Consider the following 16,465-nt stretch of genomic DNA (forward strand, 5'->3'; position numbering starts at 1 on the left):
AATGGTACATAAATTGTAGGAAAAATGTGGACTAGGCGGGTAATTTAGATAATATAAATATTTTTGGTAATAAAGTTTCATATATGGTATAGATAGGAAAAAATCTCTTTCATATATATATATATATATATATATATATATATATATATATATTGTATATTTGATTAGCAAGTATAATTTGTCCAAAGTTGAAGAGAGACAAAGCCCATCTAACGAAGAGGAAAGGCCCACATTCAATATTCCAAGGCCCCCAGCAAGATTTATCGGGCTAGCTGTTCCTTTCCACAATCCATATGAGATACATGAACTATTCACGTGACTGGTTCATCAGATGTCGTGCTCAGTCAAAGTTCCAATCCTAAAGAAGAGTACAAGACAAACTGGATAACAGAAACGAGGTAGCTAAAATCCATTCTCGTTTTTGTCCTGATGTGAAAAATTTTGCAATCTCGAAGACTAATCTTGAATCTTGATATGATCGGATGGAATAAGATAATTTCGGACCCCATACACTAGATGAGTGGGATAATGCAAAAGAGCAGAGACGGATTTAAAACTTTATTATATTGGTTTAGAATTTAAGTTTCAACTATTAAACTCATTATCTTATTTAAATTATGAGTTCGTGATTCTATATTTTTCAGTATTTCCAGTAATGTTACGTAAATAAATACAAGTATAGGCTAAAAATAAATTCACATGTAAACTACTAGATCCACCCTGCAAGAGTATTTAGGAGCATCTTATCATTTGGGGCATCAGATAAAGAGAATTTAGGAATATTTTATCATTTGGGGCATCAGATGCGCAAGCTCAAATAATAGGTTATGTTATTACTTTACTATCCTGAACTCAAGTACTGACTAACTAAAACACGAAATAAAATATTCAGGAAATGTTACGCAGACAACTGATAAGTTTATTTATTTAGTTTTTAATTTCACCTTGATGTAAAGTTTTGTAAATAATATATTGTTCGTTGTTACATATGAATTTCTTTTGGTCATATATTAGCATACAACCTCAAATCTGGTAATGCTATTGCTACCTGTAAAGCTTTTGCAGCAACACAGTTTGCTTGTTGTTTCAGACATAGGTGTTTATTATGCTTGTGATTATAACTTTAGTATCGACAGTGATCTACTGCCAGCTGGTGACTTATAACCGCTAAAGGGTGTTTTCTTCAAGTTTGTAATAGGAAAAATGATAATGTATGGCCACTTTCAAAATAATAGTCGATATATATATATATATATATATAAAAATTATATAAATTTTATATATATTATTAGCTACAGAATATAAATAGTTTCTGGCGCGTGCTAAGAGTAAAAAAAAAACCTTGGTAATATATAGCATTCAATAGTACTTCACCCAAATAATAGCCCGTTTGGCCAAGTTGCAAAAATCAGCTTATTTTGAGCGGTGCTTTTTTTCAAAAGTGCTTTTCTCAAAAGTACTTTTGGTGAGAAGCAGTTTGTATTTGACTTATTAGTTTGAAAAGCACTTCTGAGTAGCAATTAGTGTTTGGCCAAGCTTTAAAAAACTGTTTCTAAGTGTATTTTTCTCAAAAGTGCTTTTGGAGAGAAGTTACTTTTTTTTGCTTCTCCAAAACTGCTTCTGCTTCTCCTCAAAAGCACTTTTTTTCCTTCCAAAAGCTTGGCCAAACACCTCAATTTTTGGCCAAAAGTGCTTTTGGCAAAAAAGAAAAGCACTTTGGCCAAAAAAAAAGCTTGGCCAAATAGGCTATAAGTCTTTAGTACAGATTAGATTTCTTTATAAATATAAGTAAACGAGGACCAGAAAAGCAGACAAGATCAAGAAGAAGTAATATGAGTACACAACAATAACTGTACTACAATCTCAAACAAATTAAAATAGACTAGATAAATCATCACTAATTATATTCCCTTTTTGAACTATCTCACGACATTATACTCAAGAAAAGTTGAATATAAAATTTTATGTGTAATTTGTCAAATATTGTATTCATCCTTTTTCTTAGCCCAGTTTCTCGTATCCCTCCTAAAGAGATAGGAACAAATACTAGGTCCGAAATTAGCCTTTCCTTTAGTAGAATAAATCCAAATAAATACTCATGACAATATAAATATAGAAATTAGAACAAGAATAAACGACAGCCACGTGGCTAATACGGACGATGTTACTGTATTCTTTTCTGGTTCTCTGAGTTTCTGCATCTTCTTAATGACTATATTAATGATAAAGTTTAAACACATTTAATGACAAATCAAAAATTTAAAGATAAGTCTATCTTATGCTTATCCAACGCAGCCAGCACCACGGCTACAGATTCCGGAGAGTGACGCCACAGAAAATCTACACAACCCCAAAGCTCCCGCCGACGATGATTCTTCCTCAACTTCTACCGGCGGCAGAACTCTCCCGTCGGCGAATAACGTCCTTCCGTTTGTCGGCTGAGCGTCAATGACAACACCTTCAAGCTCCGCCGCTGCAGCGGCGGCCGCACCACCGTCAATCGCTCCGTCTCCCAACCTCCGCTCGACTTCGAGATACTCCCCGAGCGACGCAGGCTTGGAGTCGCACTCGTCTCTGCAAAGCCTCCACCACCTCCGCCGTCGACAATTCCGGCGCTCCTCCTCTTCCGCCGCCGCGGCCACCGCCGCCACCCTACTCTTCTTCGACTTTCTGTTCTTCCGAGAACTCCCCGCGCCGACGAAGCTTTCAACGTTCGATTGACGGTTCTGAGTCATCGATGGAGCTCTAAACGTGATCGCCTGGAATGTAACTCCCATGAGCGTCCCTAACGTTATACTCCGATCATGAAAAAATGAACCTGTAGACTGGTCACACGGTAAAACCCTAACCGTAAACTTCAAACACATTTCACATACACAATATGCAGTTAGGGAACTGAATAAGCAATAACTAGTTACCTCAGTGTCGAGATCAGAAGAAGAAACTGATGAAATTGTGGGAGAAGAAGGTGGTGGTACCAAATCACTCGCCGGATCCAACATTTTTCCTAATTAGGGCTTCAATTCTCTGGGGAATATATTACCAGTAGGAAGCTATAACATATAGTTTGAGGATGAGCAGAAAGGGGTAAGAGAACAGTACATCACCCTGGAAGTATTGTGTGTAAGTATTGTTGGGTTTACAGTGTAATTCTTGTGCATCAGTACTGGTCCTGCAATTTTTTTTTTGGGGGGGGGAGGGGAGGGTGGGTGTTAAATTAGGGGCACACTATGCAATCATACCTTTCTTGGTGGAAGAGTGGAGCAAAAAAGTCCATGTTCCTCTGTGGGAAAATGATCTACTTTTCTGGTTTTCACTGTTTAATCCAACAACTTCTCTGATTTCACTGTTTAATCCCACAACTTTTCTGGTTTTCACTGTTTAACCCTCCCATATAATGTGATTCTCGGCCTATTTTCTGCTCCTCTTGTTGGTTGATGCATCACATCTCATTAGTTTTTTAAATAAAAATAAAAACTTGTGTTGTGGAGCTACAATTTACAACTCATGATTTTGACATTAGTTTCATATGGATGACACAATGAAAGTTTCGAAATCATTAAACGGGACTTAAGTGGAGAACGTATGATTGGAGCTTACGGTTGTATTGGTCAAAATCTGACCACCGTGGTCGACCCAACTGGGAACCCGCTTAGGTGGCGGGATAGCGAGAGACATCATGACCTACTTCAGTCCAACCGAATCATGATTAATGATCTTCAATCAGTCACCTAAGCTTTAACCTCAAATTAGTTAATTTTGCTATTTGTTCATTTTACTCTATTACAAGGTATTTTCATTGTAATACTAAATAAATTCGTGCTACAAGGCAAATTGAAGGTTTTACTTAAAATATTGTACATATTCTATGAATATCACGCTTATCGTTACACAAACAGGAATTTCTTTAGCAATAATTGACAGACTTATTACAGTCAAGCAAAATCTATATCTATATATTATTAAAAGCAGAGAAAAATGTCCTCTACTTAAGTCAAGTGTCAGCCTAGAATAAAGCCACATGGCATAAGTAGTTAGTAATTAGTTATTTAGTTAATAATTAGTTATTGGTTATTGTTTTGAATTTAAATATCTATACAATAATAAAATAAATTTTATAATTAAAAAAATTAAAAAAAAAATTGTCCATTCAAATTGGAGAGTAGTTTCAAGTATGAATTTTTAAATTATTGTAAAAATAAAAAAAATTACAAAAGATAAAAAAACTGCAATTTTAAATTTCTATTTTTAATTATTTTTTTTTAAAATAAAAAGTTTATTTATTTAAAAAATATTATTGAGAATAATAGAATAAAATATAAACAAAAAAATATATCTTCTATTATCTATATACTATTAAAAGGCGAGAAAAAAGTCCTCTCCTTAAGCTAAGTGGCAGCGTAGAATGAAGCCACATGGCATAAGTAGTTAATAATTAGTTATTTAGTTAATAACTAGTTATTGGTTATTTTTTTGAATTTAAAGATCTATAAAATAATAGAACGATAAAAAAAAATTGTCCATTCAAATTGGAGAGCAGTTTCAAGTACGAGTTTCTAAATTATTTTAAAATAAAAAAATAAAATTACAAAAGATAAAAAATTGCAATTTAAATTTCTTTTTTAAATAATTTTTTCTAGTTTTAAAAATAAATAGTTTATTTATCCAAAAAATATTATTGAAAATAATAGAATAAAATATAAATAAAAATAAAAATCTTCTATTATATTGTAAAAAGAAAGTAACATACAAAAATTTAAATAAAGTAATATGCTAATAAAAGTTTCTATTAACAATGAAATATACTATATATTGGATAGTATAATAAAGAATAATACATAACACAAAAACTTATTTGATGCCTATATAAGTCTCATTATTTTAATAGAGATTTTATTCATTAAATTTCAAAGGACATTATTGAAACAATAGGATATCTATTTAATTATTATTGACAAAGTAGTAAGCTGGTACTAATATTTACGGTTGTCATGGACATCCTATTGGAATTATCATCATGACAACTAATTACACACGAGGGCAGTTGATCTGTATTGCCACTTTGATTTTGCCAAGCACTGTATTGGCCTGATTTTGGTTCTCCTAAACATGCCTTTTCTTTGTCAAAAATTTGCGCAACAAAAGTGGGAACAACTTCAAAAACACTTGGCGAATAGTCATTTCCAAAATTGTGGCCTGCCTTTGCTAGTTGATCTGCTACCATGTTCTGTTCTCTGTACGCATGTTGGACTACAGGATTACCTAGCTGGCCCAGATAGTACCTGCAATCATTAATCATGTTAGAGAATGCAATATTGTCAGTATGTAATAGTATGGTAATTTCCTTTGCATCCACCTTCACTTCCAGTGTCTTATGTTATTTTCATATGCCAACTTCAATCCCTGTGTCAATGCATAGAGTTCTGCAAAGGTGGATGATTCATGTGGTGCAGATCCTGCGAAGCCCAATATCCATTCAGCTTTGGAATTTCTAATTAGTTCGCCTATCCCCGCAGTGGTGTCTGAATATGCTCCATCTGTATTGAGCTTATAGAAGTGTGTAGTTGGTGGATTCCATTTAACATTTTTAGTAATTTTTGTTTTATGATCAGTCTTATATGTAGAAGCAGCCAAGTAAGTGTATTCCGCTGCTTGTTGAGTTGTATATTTAAGGCGAATGTTATCCCTAGTCATATTATAAAGATTATTGTTTCGGGTAATCCAAATATTCCATAAACTAATTGGTAGGTAGGTGTTAGGGTTCATGTTGAAAGGTAGTTTGATGTTTTTATAGGTAATTAGTTTACGTAACGAAGTTTGTGTTGATGAAAAGTTTGTAATATGATTAATAAGGAGGATAAGTCCTATTTCCTGCCAATATTTCATAGCATTTACACATTCAAGGAAAATGTGTTTGATTGATTCTTCCTCCCTTTTACAGTAAAAGCAAGTTGCATCTTGGATGATATTAGTTTTTTTTTTAAGTAAAGTCGCGTTGGTAACCTATTGTGGCATAGAAGCCAAATAAAACTTTTAATTTTTGGATGGATAGGGAGTTTCCAAATCCATGAAAAAGTATTTAAAGGTGTTGTAGGTTGATGTGCCTCTAATTCTAGTTTGGTATACATTGATGAACGATAAAATTGCCCGTTGTCGTCAGACCCCAGTAGATTTGATCTCCATGATTGTGTAGTTTAGAAACATAAGTAGCACTAACCAAACTTTTAATATTATGGGCCAAGTCAAAAGGGATTTTTTTCCCAATTCCATCCCGTTTCATTAAGAAGTTTCGAAATTGTTAAATTGTTTTGTTCCAGAGTTAAGGGTCCTTGGATCATAGAACGCATTCTTGTGCCTGGTTTTATCCAAGGGTCATCCCAAAATATAATATGTTTGCCATCACCTATCCTTCATTTATTAATTTGGCATTGTTGCCAACCTTTCAAAATGTTATACCAAGTTTTTGAATTATTAACCGCATTTCTTTTATGAAGGTATTTATTAATGAGAATCTTTGCCCATATTGCTTGTGGTGATTTAAAAGTTCTCCAAGCAAGTCCTGCAAGTAAAGCCGTATTTTAGTGGCTTAATTTTTGAATACCCAGGCCACCAATTTCTTTTGGTGTTGTTACAACATTCCATTTAATAAGGTGCATCTTTTTCTTTATTGAAGTAGTACCCCATAGAAAATTACGCTGGTATTGCTCCATTTTATTAGTGATATACGTTGGAATCTGAATATACTGCATAATATGGTTGAGTAGATTGTTCAAGGTAGATTTAATAAGAGTAGTGCGTCCAGTAATAGTTAGAAAGTTAGTTTTCCATCCCGCTAATCTATTCTTGAAATTATCTAGAAGGAATTGAAAGTCCTCGTTTTTAGGTCGTGCGAAAATAGGAAATCCTAAATATTTAACTAACGACGTCCCTTCCTTTATAGAAAAGGAGTCAGTTACATAAGTCCGATCTGATTGAGTACCATTTTTTGAGAAAAATATTTTAGATTTATCAAAGTTGATCTTTTGCCCTGAACAAAGAGTAAAGTGATTTAGGACATCAATTATTGCATAACAACTCTTAGTTGTGATCTTGAAAAATAAAATAATGTCATCTGCAAATAATAGATGTGAAATTTGTGGCCCTTCTCTAGTTATGAAAATTGGTTGCCATTGAAGGTAATCCACTGATAAGGTAATGCTCCGTGAGAGCATTTCCATACACATTATGAACAAGTATGGTAACAAAGGATCACCCTGACGAATTCCTCTTGAAGGTGTAAAATATTGAGTCCTAGTACCATTAATTAAAATAAAGATGGAGGTCGTTGTAACACAAGACATAATTAAAGTTATCAAGGATGTAGGAATATTAAAATATATAAGTTTCATCCGAATAAAAGACCATTCTAACCTATCAAACGCTTTTTTCAAGTCTAATTTTAAGAGATAGGAGTGTCACGACCCTAAACCCAGACCCGGTCGTGATGACGCCTCTCGTGAAGACAAGGCAAGCCGACACATTTCCAGTTCGAAGTTAAACAGCTAAGCAGCAATACAACAGGCTAAAACATGATTTAATAACGCTAAACAGCGGATAATATCATAACAATGCGGAAGTACAACCCCAAACACAACCCAAACCGGGGTGTCACTAGTCATGAGCATCTACTAAATCTAAATACAATTGACAAAGTCTGGAATGTACTAAGTACAGACTAATAAAATAAGGAGGGAGAAAAGCAGTGCTGCGAATGGCGGCAGCTACCTTGCTAAACTCCGATAACTCTGCCTCCGATCAGCCCCAACCCATTACCGGGTGTAGAATACCTGAATCTGCACACATGGTGCAGGGAGTAAAGTGAGTACTCCAGCTCAGTGAGTAATAATCATAAATAAAGACTGAGTGATAAGAAATCATGAAAAGTGCATCAACAGGTTGTATAGTAGTGGTACAAAACCAGTAAGAAAGCAATGAAGCTGTAAAATCCCTTAAAACATCTTAGCTCAGTTTAAAACTCTTTGAAAATGACTTTTTCAACAGTTACGCAAATGAATGCAGAACAACTAGTGCAGATAAGCACAGAAATCCGCCCCTCAGGGACAAATACACAATTAAGCAAGTAAATGACAGGCAAATAAGAAAGATAAGCACATAAGGTTCGCCCCTCGGGCACAATGTCAACGAATCCGCCCCTCGGGCAATATCTCAGAACAGTACCAGCCCCTCGGGCAATCACATAGAACAATACCAGCCCCTCGGGCTATATCTCACATCACACTGGGTACCCGCGCTCACTGGGGGTGTGCAAACTCCTGGAGGGGTACCTTACGGCCCAAGCGCAATATCAAGCCATCTCGTGGCATCATAAACAGGCTCTCGGGCTCATATCAATATCAAGCCACCTCATGGCGTACAATCTCAGGCCCTCGGCCTCATAATCAGTATCAGTGTATCACCGCTGCGGCGTGCAGCCCAACCCAAAAGATATCCTCACAACACAGGCCCTCGGCCTTACTCAGTCAAAATCACATAAGCCTCTCGGACAACAGTAAAACAGTATTTCTCAGCCCAAACATCATTTAAAAATCATTTGAGTATTAAAATAGAGTAAACATGGCTGTGTTTTGAAAACAGTAAAAATGACATGACTGAGTTCAAGTACAAAGTCAAAACAGTGAGGAAACATAAAAAACAATCCCCGAAGGGTTCAAATAATTGGCACGGAGCTCAAATATGGCATTCGGCCCAAATAATGATGATAGCAAATAGATTTCAATCAAATACGCGGTAAAATCATCAATCGGGACGGACCAAGTCACAATCCCCAATAGTGCACGACCCCACGCTCGCCGTTAAGCATGTGCCTCACCTCAATATAGCACTACGATGTGCAATCCGGGGTTTCAAACCCTCAGAACATCATTTACAACTATTACTCACCTCGAACCGGCTACATCTCTAGCTCGCGATGCCTTGGCCCCTCAAATCGGCCTCCACGCGCGTCGAATCTATCCAAAAACATAGCGAGGACGTCAAAATATGCCAAGGGAACAAAGCCCAAGCGAAAACAATCAATAACGGGCACTAATCCCGAAATTAGCATAAGCCGAGCCCCGGTCCCACTTCTCGAAACTCAGAAATTTTTACATCAATAGAATCCTCATCCTCATATGAGTTCATACATATCAAAAACATCAAAATCGGACCTCAAATGGCCCCTCAAATCCCCACTCAAAGGTCTCTTAAATCTCAAGCCCTAATTACCCATTTTTGCTACTGATTTTTCATGGATTTCAAGCTTACAAATGTTAAAATTCATCATAGAAACAAGTTTAGGGTCCAAAAATCTTACCTCCATGAAATCCTGTTGAATTCCCTCTTCAATTAGCTCTTCCAAGCTTTCTCCCGGATGAAATATGGTGAAAACCCTCTCAAAATAGTGAAGGGTGAAATATATGCATTCTGACCTAGGCATTTTCGCATCTGCGGTCCAAAACCCGCTTCTGCGGTAAATCACCCACATCTGCTGCGCCGCATCTGCGGTCCCCAATCCGCAGATGCGGAAATACCAGAAGCAGCAATATTAGCTGCTGCAACAAAATTCCAATCTCTCCGAAATCATTCCGAAATCACTCTGAGGTCCCCGGGACCTCAACCAAAAGCACAAACATATTCTAATACCTTATTCAAACTTGTACCAACCTTCAAATCATCTCAAACAACATCAAATCACCCAAAACACGTCGGATTCAAGCTTAAGTTTCTAAAAATCTTTTGAAATACGCTTTTGATCAAAAACCCAACCAAACCACGTCCGAATGACCTGAAATTTTGCACACACATCCCAAAACTGTAACTCTAGAAATTTCATCCCGACCTCTATATCAAAATCTCACCTATCAACCGGAAAATGCCAAAATCTTAATTTCGCCAATTCAAGCCTAAACTTTCCACGGACTTCCAAAATGCATTCCGATCACGCTCCTAAGTCCCAAATCACTTAACGGAGCTAACCAAATCATAAAATTTCCGATCCGAGATCATATACAAACAAGTCAAATCTGGGTCAAACTTTTCAAATTTCAAGCTTCAAATTGAGAACTGTTCTTCCAAATTCATTTCGATTACCCTGAAAACCAAAACCAACAATTTACATAAGTCATAATACATCATACGGTGCAAGTCATGCCCGAGAACTGGCGATCAAAGTGTAAAAACTCAAAACGACCGGTCGGGTCGTTATATCCTCCCCCACTTAAACATACGTTCGTCCTCGAACGTGCCCGGAGTTGTTCCAAAAGCCGACCATTTGCCGAATGACCTTACCATGAACATACCCGAGGGTGATCCCACGTCACCCTATCTCCTATAGGTCCGATAACACACAGAAACTGGAATTTCTCATCCAATCCAGCCCAAAAACCATAGAACCACATCTTCCACTTCTGAAACCTTCAATGCGATCAGAATCTCACATTTATACTGTGAATAAGCTCGAACAAGCTGTAATAACCCATAGTTGCAACCTCAGGTGAAATTACATGATATACCACATAACCAAACGTTTGCAGCGATAACTTCTAATCATAACAACCGCACACAACAACCGAATACCTGTAGAAACCTCTTATCCACTAAAGTCTCATTCCAACACTTTCATATACTGCCAATGATAAATAAAACACACACTAAACCATAACCATTTCTTAGATCAACCATTCATGAAGCCTCTTCTCCTTTGGCAAAAACCATAGCAAATTTCTGAGCCAACCCTCGATATTTATTCTTCCAACGAGCAAAAATTGAATCCGTTCGTATTCATTAATGATCCCAACGACCCCATCTAATCACACACAACCACTCTGGTGACATGACACCTCAATGCAGACTAAAGCCGTAACTTGCGCAATCCGCTCACCAATAAGAAACAATCCGAACATACTCAACTCATGATAATGACTCAAATGAAAGAGCTGTACCTCAAGCTCACCGGTACCACCACAATACAAGGCCGAGAACCCGTCTCACGTCGTAGAAATAGAACACACGAATCTAATCCGCAAGGTCATATCTCCCCATAACTTCGCTGCAACGCGCGATCCTATCCAAATACTGCACCACATGAAACACCTCAAGTCACTCTGCTCGAAATTGACGACCACGCGCGATTGATGTCTAGAACCAAAGCAAATCATCATGACCACAGTGAAGAAAATACATAACACTACTCAACCCAAAAGGATATAACCGATACGCCATCCACCGAGCAACACCCAATTTCTCTTCCCGCTCGACTCCTACTATGAAACCTTAATAGAACCGCACCATATGTGCCTATAACCCACAAATCATAACAGCTCGCAACACAGAAAGGTAACTCATAGATCTCCCTAGATTACTAATAGGCTCAAGAACAATCGAATCGACACATTCCTCAACAATACAATTCGGAGCCAACCAAGCCGACTCAAGTTAGAACACGCATCCATATTGGCCTGCCAACGAACTCCTTATCAAGGAAATCCTGAAGCTGCTCCTTCAACTCCTTTAACTCTACCGGTGCCATACGATACGGTGCCCGACATCAAATCAATACCAAAATTAACAACCTTGCCTGGCGACATGCCCGGTCACAAGAAGCACATCCGAAAAATCCCTCACCACTAGAACTGAATCAATATGAGGAGCCTCTGCTCTGACATCCATCACGAGAGCCCAAATAAGGAAGCCAATCCTTCCCCGCCATCTGCTGGGCTTCGGAATATAAAACCACCCTACTAAGGACATAATCCGTCGAACCTCGCCACTCGGTCCGTGGCATACCCGGCATAACCAACATCGCCGCCTTAGCGCAATAGCTCCGAATGATACAACACTGAGACAACCAATCCATACCCAATATTACCTCCAAAATCTAACGTACCAAGCAGCAAAAGATCCCCTCAAATCTCCAAACCCCTATAGTACCTGAACAGTGCCGATACACACGACCCACAACCACAACATAGCCTGAATATGAGAACTCCCAGTCTCCAACTCCATATAGCACACGGATCACATATCGGATTCCAATTCCACCATCCGAGCACATACCACATCTCAAATATCCAATCACTCCGAGAGACACTCTAACATTCCTGTGCCACCAAGAAAACTCGAATATCAGCAGTCGGTCTAACAAGAAAGTGCCGCAATACCGCCGAAGTACCATCAACTTAATCACATTGCCTTTTTTCTGAAATATATACCCTCATCAAATTACCTCCAACTAGCAATACCATTTCCTTAATCATCTGAAGATCATCTCTCCAATTATTTGAAACCGCCCATGCTGCCTGAGAATTTATGGCCTTCCGTTCAGAACTGAACCGCAACCTTACACACGCAAATCTCAACCTCCACACATACCGCATATACCAATCCATCCTAAAATAACATGAGAATTTCATATCCCATTCCGAGCCACAAGCAGCTATGTACTCAACCAACCAAGAACTTTTCCATCGATCCCATTCTAGAAGAAAATCACTATACATCTCAAGCTCCTCATGCCAGCAGAAAATATACGCCTCTAACCGCGGTAGAAATCAACAAGAACTCTCCGACTCCCCTTGCACAAAACCAAGTCTGTCAGGACTGAATCCTCCTAACTCAATCAACCTACGCATGCCACTAAAACCCAAGAGCATCACCGCGAAATACCTGTAGAACTCATTACCTCGTAAACATCCAAGGAACTAATCATATCCTTACCATACCGATCTGGCCTACTAACAAGCTATCCCATCAATCCAAGCTCCCTTCTGATTTACCTTCAATTGATACTCCTTCTTGCCATAACATCACATTTCCTCAACCCAATCTCACCACACGAGACCCAAGCATAATACCACACAGCCTAAGGCTCATAACCCGCTGAATACTCTTTTAAGTGTTCCCAAAAGCACCACATTCAAGTTACCTACCCTGAACGGACTTACTGCGAATCTGAAGCCATTACCTTCACCTTCCCGATACTGATACATAGAATCCCATAATTAATATAGAAAATACCACAAGTCTTGCCATCTTCCACTGAAAACTCAGTTTCTAGCCACAGTACAACTTGCAAATTTCCACTTGTTACATGTAAAACCCAAAACGCATTAGAACCATTCTCAAACACCTATGAAGCATGATATAACCTTACCCTAGTCGAAAATTCTTCCTTTACTCGAGCCATCCTCAGGCTCAATCTCCGTAAACCATAACGGATTCACCAACACGCCTCAAACTGGAGCCAACATAGCACATAACCGTGCAATTAGCTAATCAATAGCAAACTCCCCCACTTGGCTCGAAGCCATAGATCAAAACACACAAAATAACCCATAACACATACTCTTAATTGCTGCCATAATACCACAGTGAGATTAACTCAATCCTTCATAAGCTCGTGGAACACAGACCATCTGGTACTTCATATCTCCTGCAACCCTCGCATTTGCTCACGTAACAATTAAACCCACTCTCTTAAGCAGCTCAAATTCACATTGCAACACACATATTTCACTTGTAATTGAGATCTTCTAACCGTCAACATAAGGATCACACAACTCCAAAACACTTCGCAGGAGATAACCCACCTGCTTTGCCTCAAGCTAACATTTATGCATGCCTTCCACCGTCATGAACATTACGCAGTCACTTAATCTTCCCGAGTTTGAACTCATAACACAACATGAAATTTACTTCACTCCCAACTAGGAAACATGAAAAGATTTTTCACGTGCCCATATATCGGGGCTAAAACTCGAATCAAGACGGAAATCAAGCACCTAATAGTTCTTCTATCCCCCAGTAGACCCTCCTCGTCGCTCCTAAATCATACGAATACATTTTGCAGTCACATCACCCTCATCACGTAACTATCCAGTCATTACTCCCCTTAATAGGGACACAACATAACATATAGATCCAGAAACACGTGCTTACACAATCAGCACCTCGGTGCTCAAGCTATAGGAAAAATCCGGCCTCGAGCCCTCCAGACTGGCCCAACATCAGCACATAGAGATCACATCTTGCCCCTCGATTAGGGAATCACAAGCCATCGACGCACATCTGATACTGAGCGCTCGTGTGCGCATACGAACGCGTGGAAGGAATTTCAACAGTTACTTTTCAAGCTGAATAAAGGACGCACGATAAGAATTTCAAGAATGTGAAGCTTTTCCTAAAGGTTCTGCAGCCTCTCGAGGATAAATACAGACGTCTCTGTACCGATCCACGAGACTCTACTAAACCTGCTCATGACTCGTGAGACCTATGTAACCTAGGCTCTGATACCAACTTGTCACGATCCTAAACCCAGACCCGATCGTGATGGTACCTCTTGTGAAGACAAGGCCAGCCGACACATTTCCAATTCGAAGTTAAACAGCTAAGCAGCAATACAACAGGCTAAAAAGTGATTTAATAACGCTAAACAACGGATAATATCATAACAATGCGGAAGTACAACCCCAAACACAGCCCAAACCGGGGTGTCACTAGTCACGAGCATCTGCTAAATCTAAATACAATTGATAAAGTCTGGAAAGTACTAAGTACAGACTAATAAAATAAGGAGGGAGAAAAGCAGTGGTGCGAACGCCGGCAGCTACCTTGCTAAACTCCGATAACTCTACCTCCGATCAGCCCCAACCCGCTACCGGGTGTAGAATACCTGAATCTGCACACATGGTGCAGGGAGTAAAGTGAGTACTCGAACTCAGTGAGTAATAATCATAAATAAAGAGTGAGTGATAAGAAATCATGAAAAGTGCATCAACAGGCTGTATAGAAGTGGTACAAAACCAGTAAGAAAGCAATGAAGATGTAAAATTCCTTAAAACATCTTGTCTCAGTTTAAAACTCTCTGAAAATGACTTTTTCAACAGTTACGCAAATGAATGCAGAACAACTAGTGCAGATGAGCACAGAAATCCGCCCCTCGGGCACAAATACACAATTAAACAAGTAAATGACAGGCAAATAAGAAAGATAAGCACATAAGGTTCGCCCCTCGGGCACAATGTCAACGAATCCGCCCCTCGGGCAATATCTCAGAACAGTACCAGCCCCTCGGGCAATCACATAGAACAATACCAGCCCCTCGGGCTATATCTCAGATCTTACTGGGTACCCGCGCTCACTGGGGGTGTGTAGACTCGTGGAGGGGCCCCTTCTTGCCCAAGCGCAATATCAAGCCATCTCGTGGCATCATAAACAGGCTCTCGGCCTCATATCAATATCAAGCCACCTCGTGGCGTACAATCTCAGGCCCTCGGCCTCATAATCAGTATCAGTGTATCACCGCTGCGGCGTGCAGCCCGACCCAAAAGATATCCTCACAACACAGGCCCTCGGCCTTACTCAGTCAAAATCACATAAGCCTCTCGGGCAACAGTAAAACAGTATTTCTCAGCCCAAACATCATTTAAAAATCATTTGAGTATTAAAACAGAGTAAACATGGCTGAGTTTTGAAAATAGTAAAAATGACATGACTGAGTTCAAGTACAAAGTCAAAACAGTGAGGAAACATCAACAACAATCCCCGAAGGGTTCAAATAATTGGCACAGAGCCCAAATATGGCATTCAACCCAAATAATGATGATAGCAAATAGATTTCAATCAAATACGCGGTAAAAGCATCAATCGGGACGGACCAAGTCACAATCTCCAATAGTGCACGACCCCACGCTCGTCGTTAAGCGTGTGCCTCACCTCAATATAGCACTACGATGTGCAATCCGGGGTTTCAAACCCTCAGAACATCATTTACAACCATTACTCACCTCGAACCGGCTATATTTCTAGCTCGCGACGCCTTTGCCTCTCAAATCGGCCTCCACGCACGTCGAGTCTATCCAAAAACAAAGCGAGGACGTCAAAATATGCCAAGGGAACAAAGCCCAAGCGTAAACAATCAATAACGGGCACTAATCCAGAAATTAGCAAAACCCGAGCCCCGGGCCCACTTCTCGAAACTCAAAAATTTTCACATCAATAGATTCCTCAACCTCATACGAGTTCATACATATCAAGAACATCAAAATCGGACCTGAAATGGCCCCTCAAATCCCCACTCAAAGGTCTCTTAAATCTCAAGCCCTAGTTACCCATTTTTGCTGCTGATTTTCCATGGATTTCAAGCTTAAAAATGTTAAAATTCATCATAGAAACAAGTTTAGGGTCCAAAAATCTTACCTCCATGAAATCCTCTTGAATTCCCTCTTCAGTTAGCTCTCCCAAGCTTTCTCCCGGATGAAATATGGTGAAAACCCTCTCAAAATTGCGAAGGGTGAAATACATGCATTCTGACCCAGGCATTTTCGCATCTGCGGTCCAAGACCCGCTTCTGCGGTAAATCACCCTCATCTGCGGTCCCCAATCCGCAGATGCGGAAATACCAAAAGCAGCAATATTAGCTGGTGCAACA

The 16,465-nt window shown here is 39.1% G+C and overlaps 1 protein-coding gene across 1 annotated transcript; it reads right to left on the minus strand.

Moving 5' to 3' along the window:
- Positions 2,108-3,539, minus strand: LOC109223952 (uncharacterized protein At3g17950). The gene is made up of 2 exons (XM_019388459.1): positions 2,919-3,539; positions 2,108-2,825 (listed from the first exon to the last, which is right to left on the minus strand). Exons 1-2 carry the CDS (start codon positions 3,000-3,002, stop codon positions 2,283-2,285), a joined length of 627 nt encoding a protein of 208 aa, XP_019244004.1. The 5' UTR covers positions 3,003-3,539; the 3' UTR covers positions 2,108-2,282.

The sequence above is a fragment of the Nicotiana attenuata genome, chromosome 3 (assembly GCF_001879085.1).
Source record: "Nicotiana attenuata strain UT chromosome 3, NIATTr2, whole genome shotgun sequence".
Classification (NCBI taxonomy): Eukaryota; Viridiplantae; Streptophyta; class Magnoliopsida; order Solanales; family Solanaceae; genus Nicotiana; species Nicotiana attenuata.

Coding starts and splice junctions, on each gene's coding strand:
- LOC109223952 (XM_019388459.1), bottom strand. CDS start 3,002: ATGTTGGATCCGGCGAGTGATTTGGTACCACCACCTTCTTCTCCCACA. Junction 2,826..2,918: donor CTTCTGATCTCGACACTGAG/GTAACTAGTTAT, acceptor CCGTGTGACCAG/TCTACAGGTTCATTTTTTCA.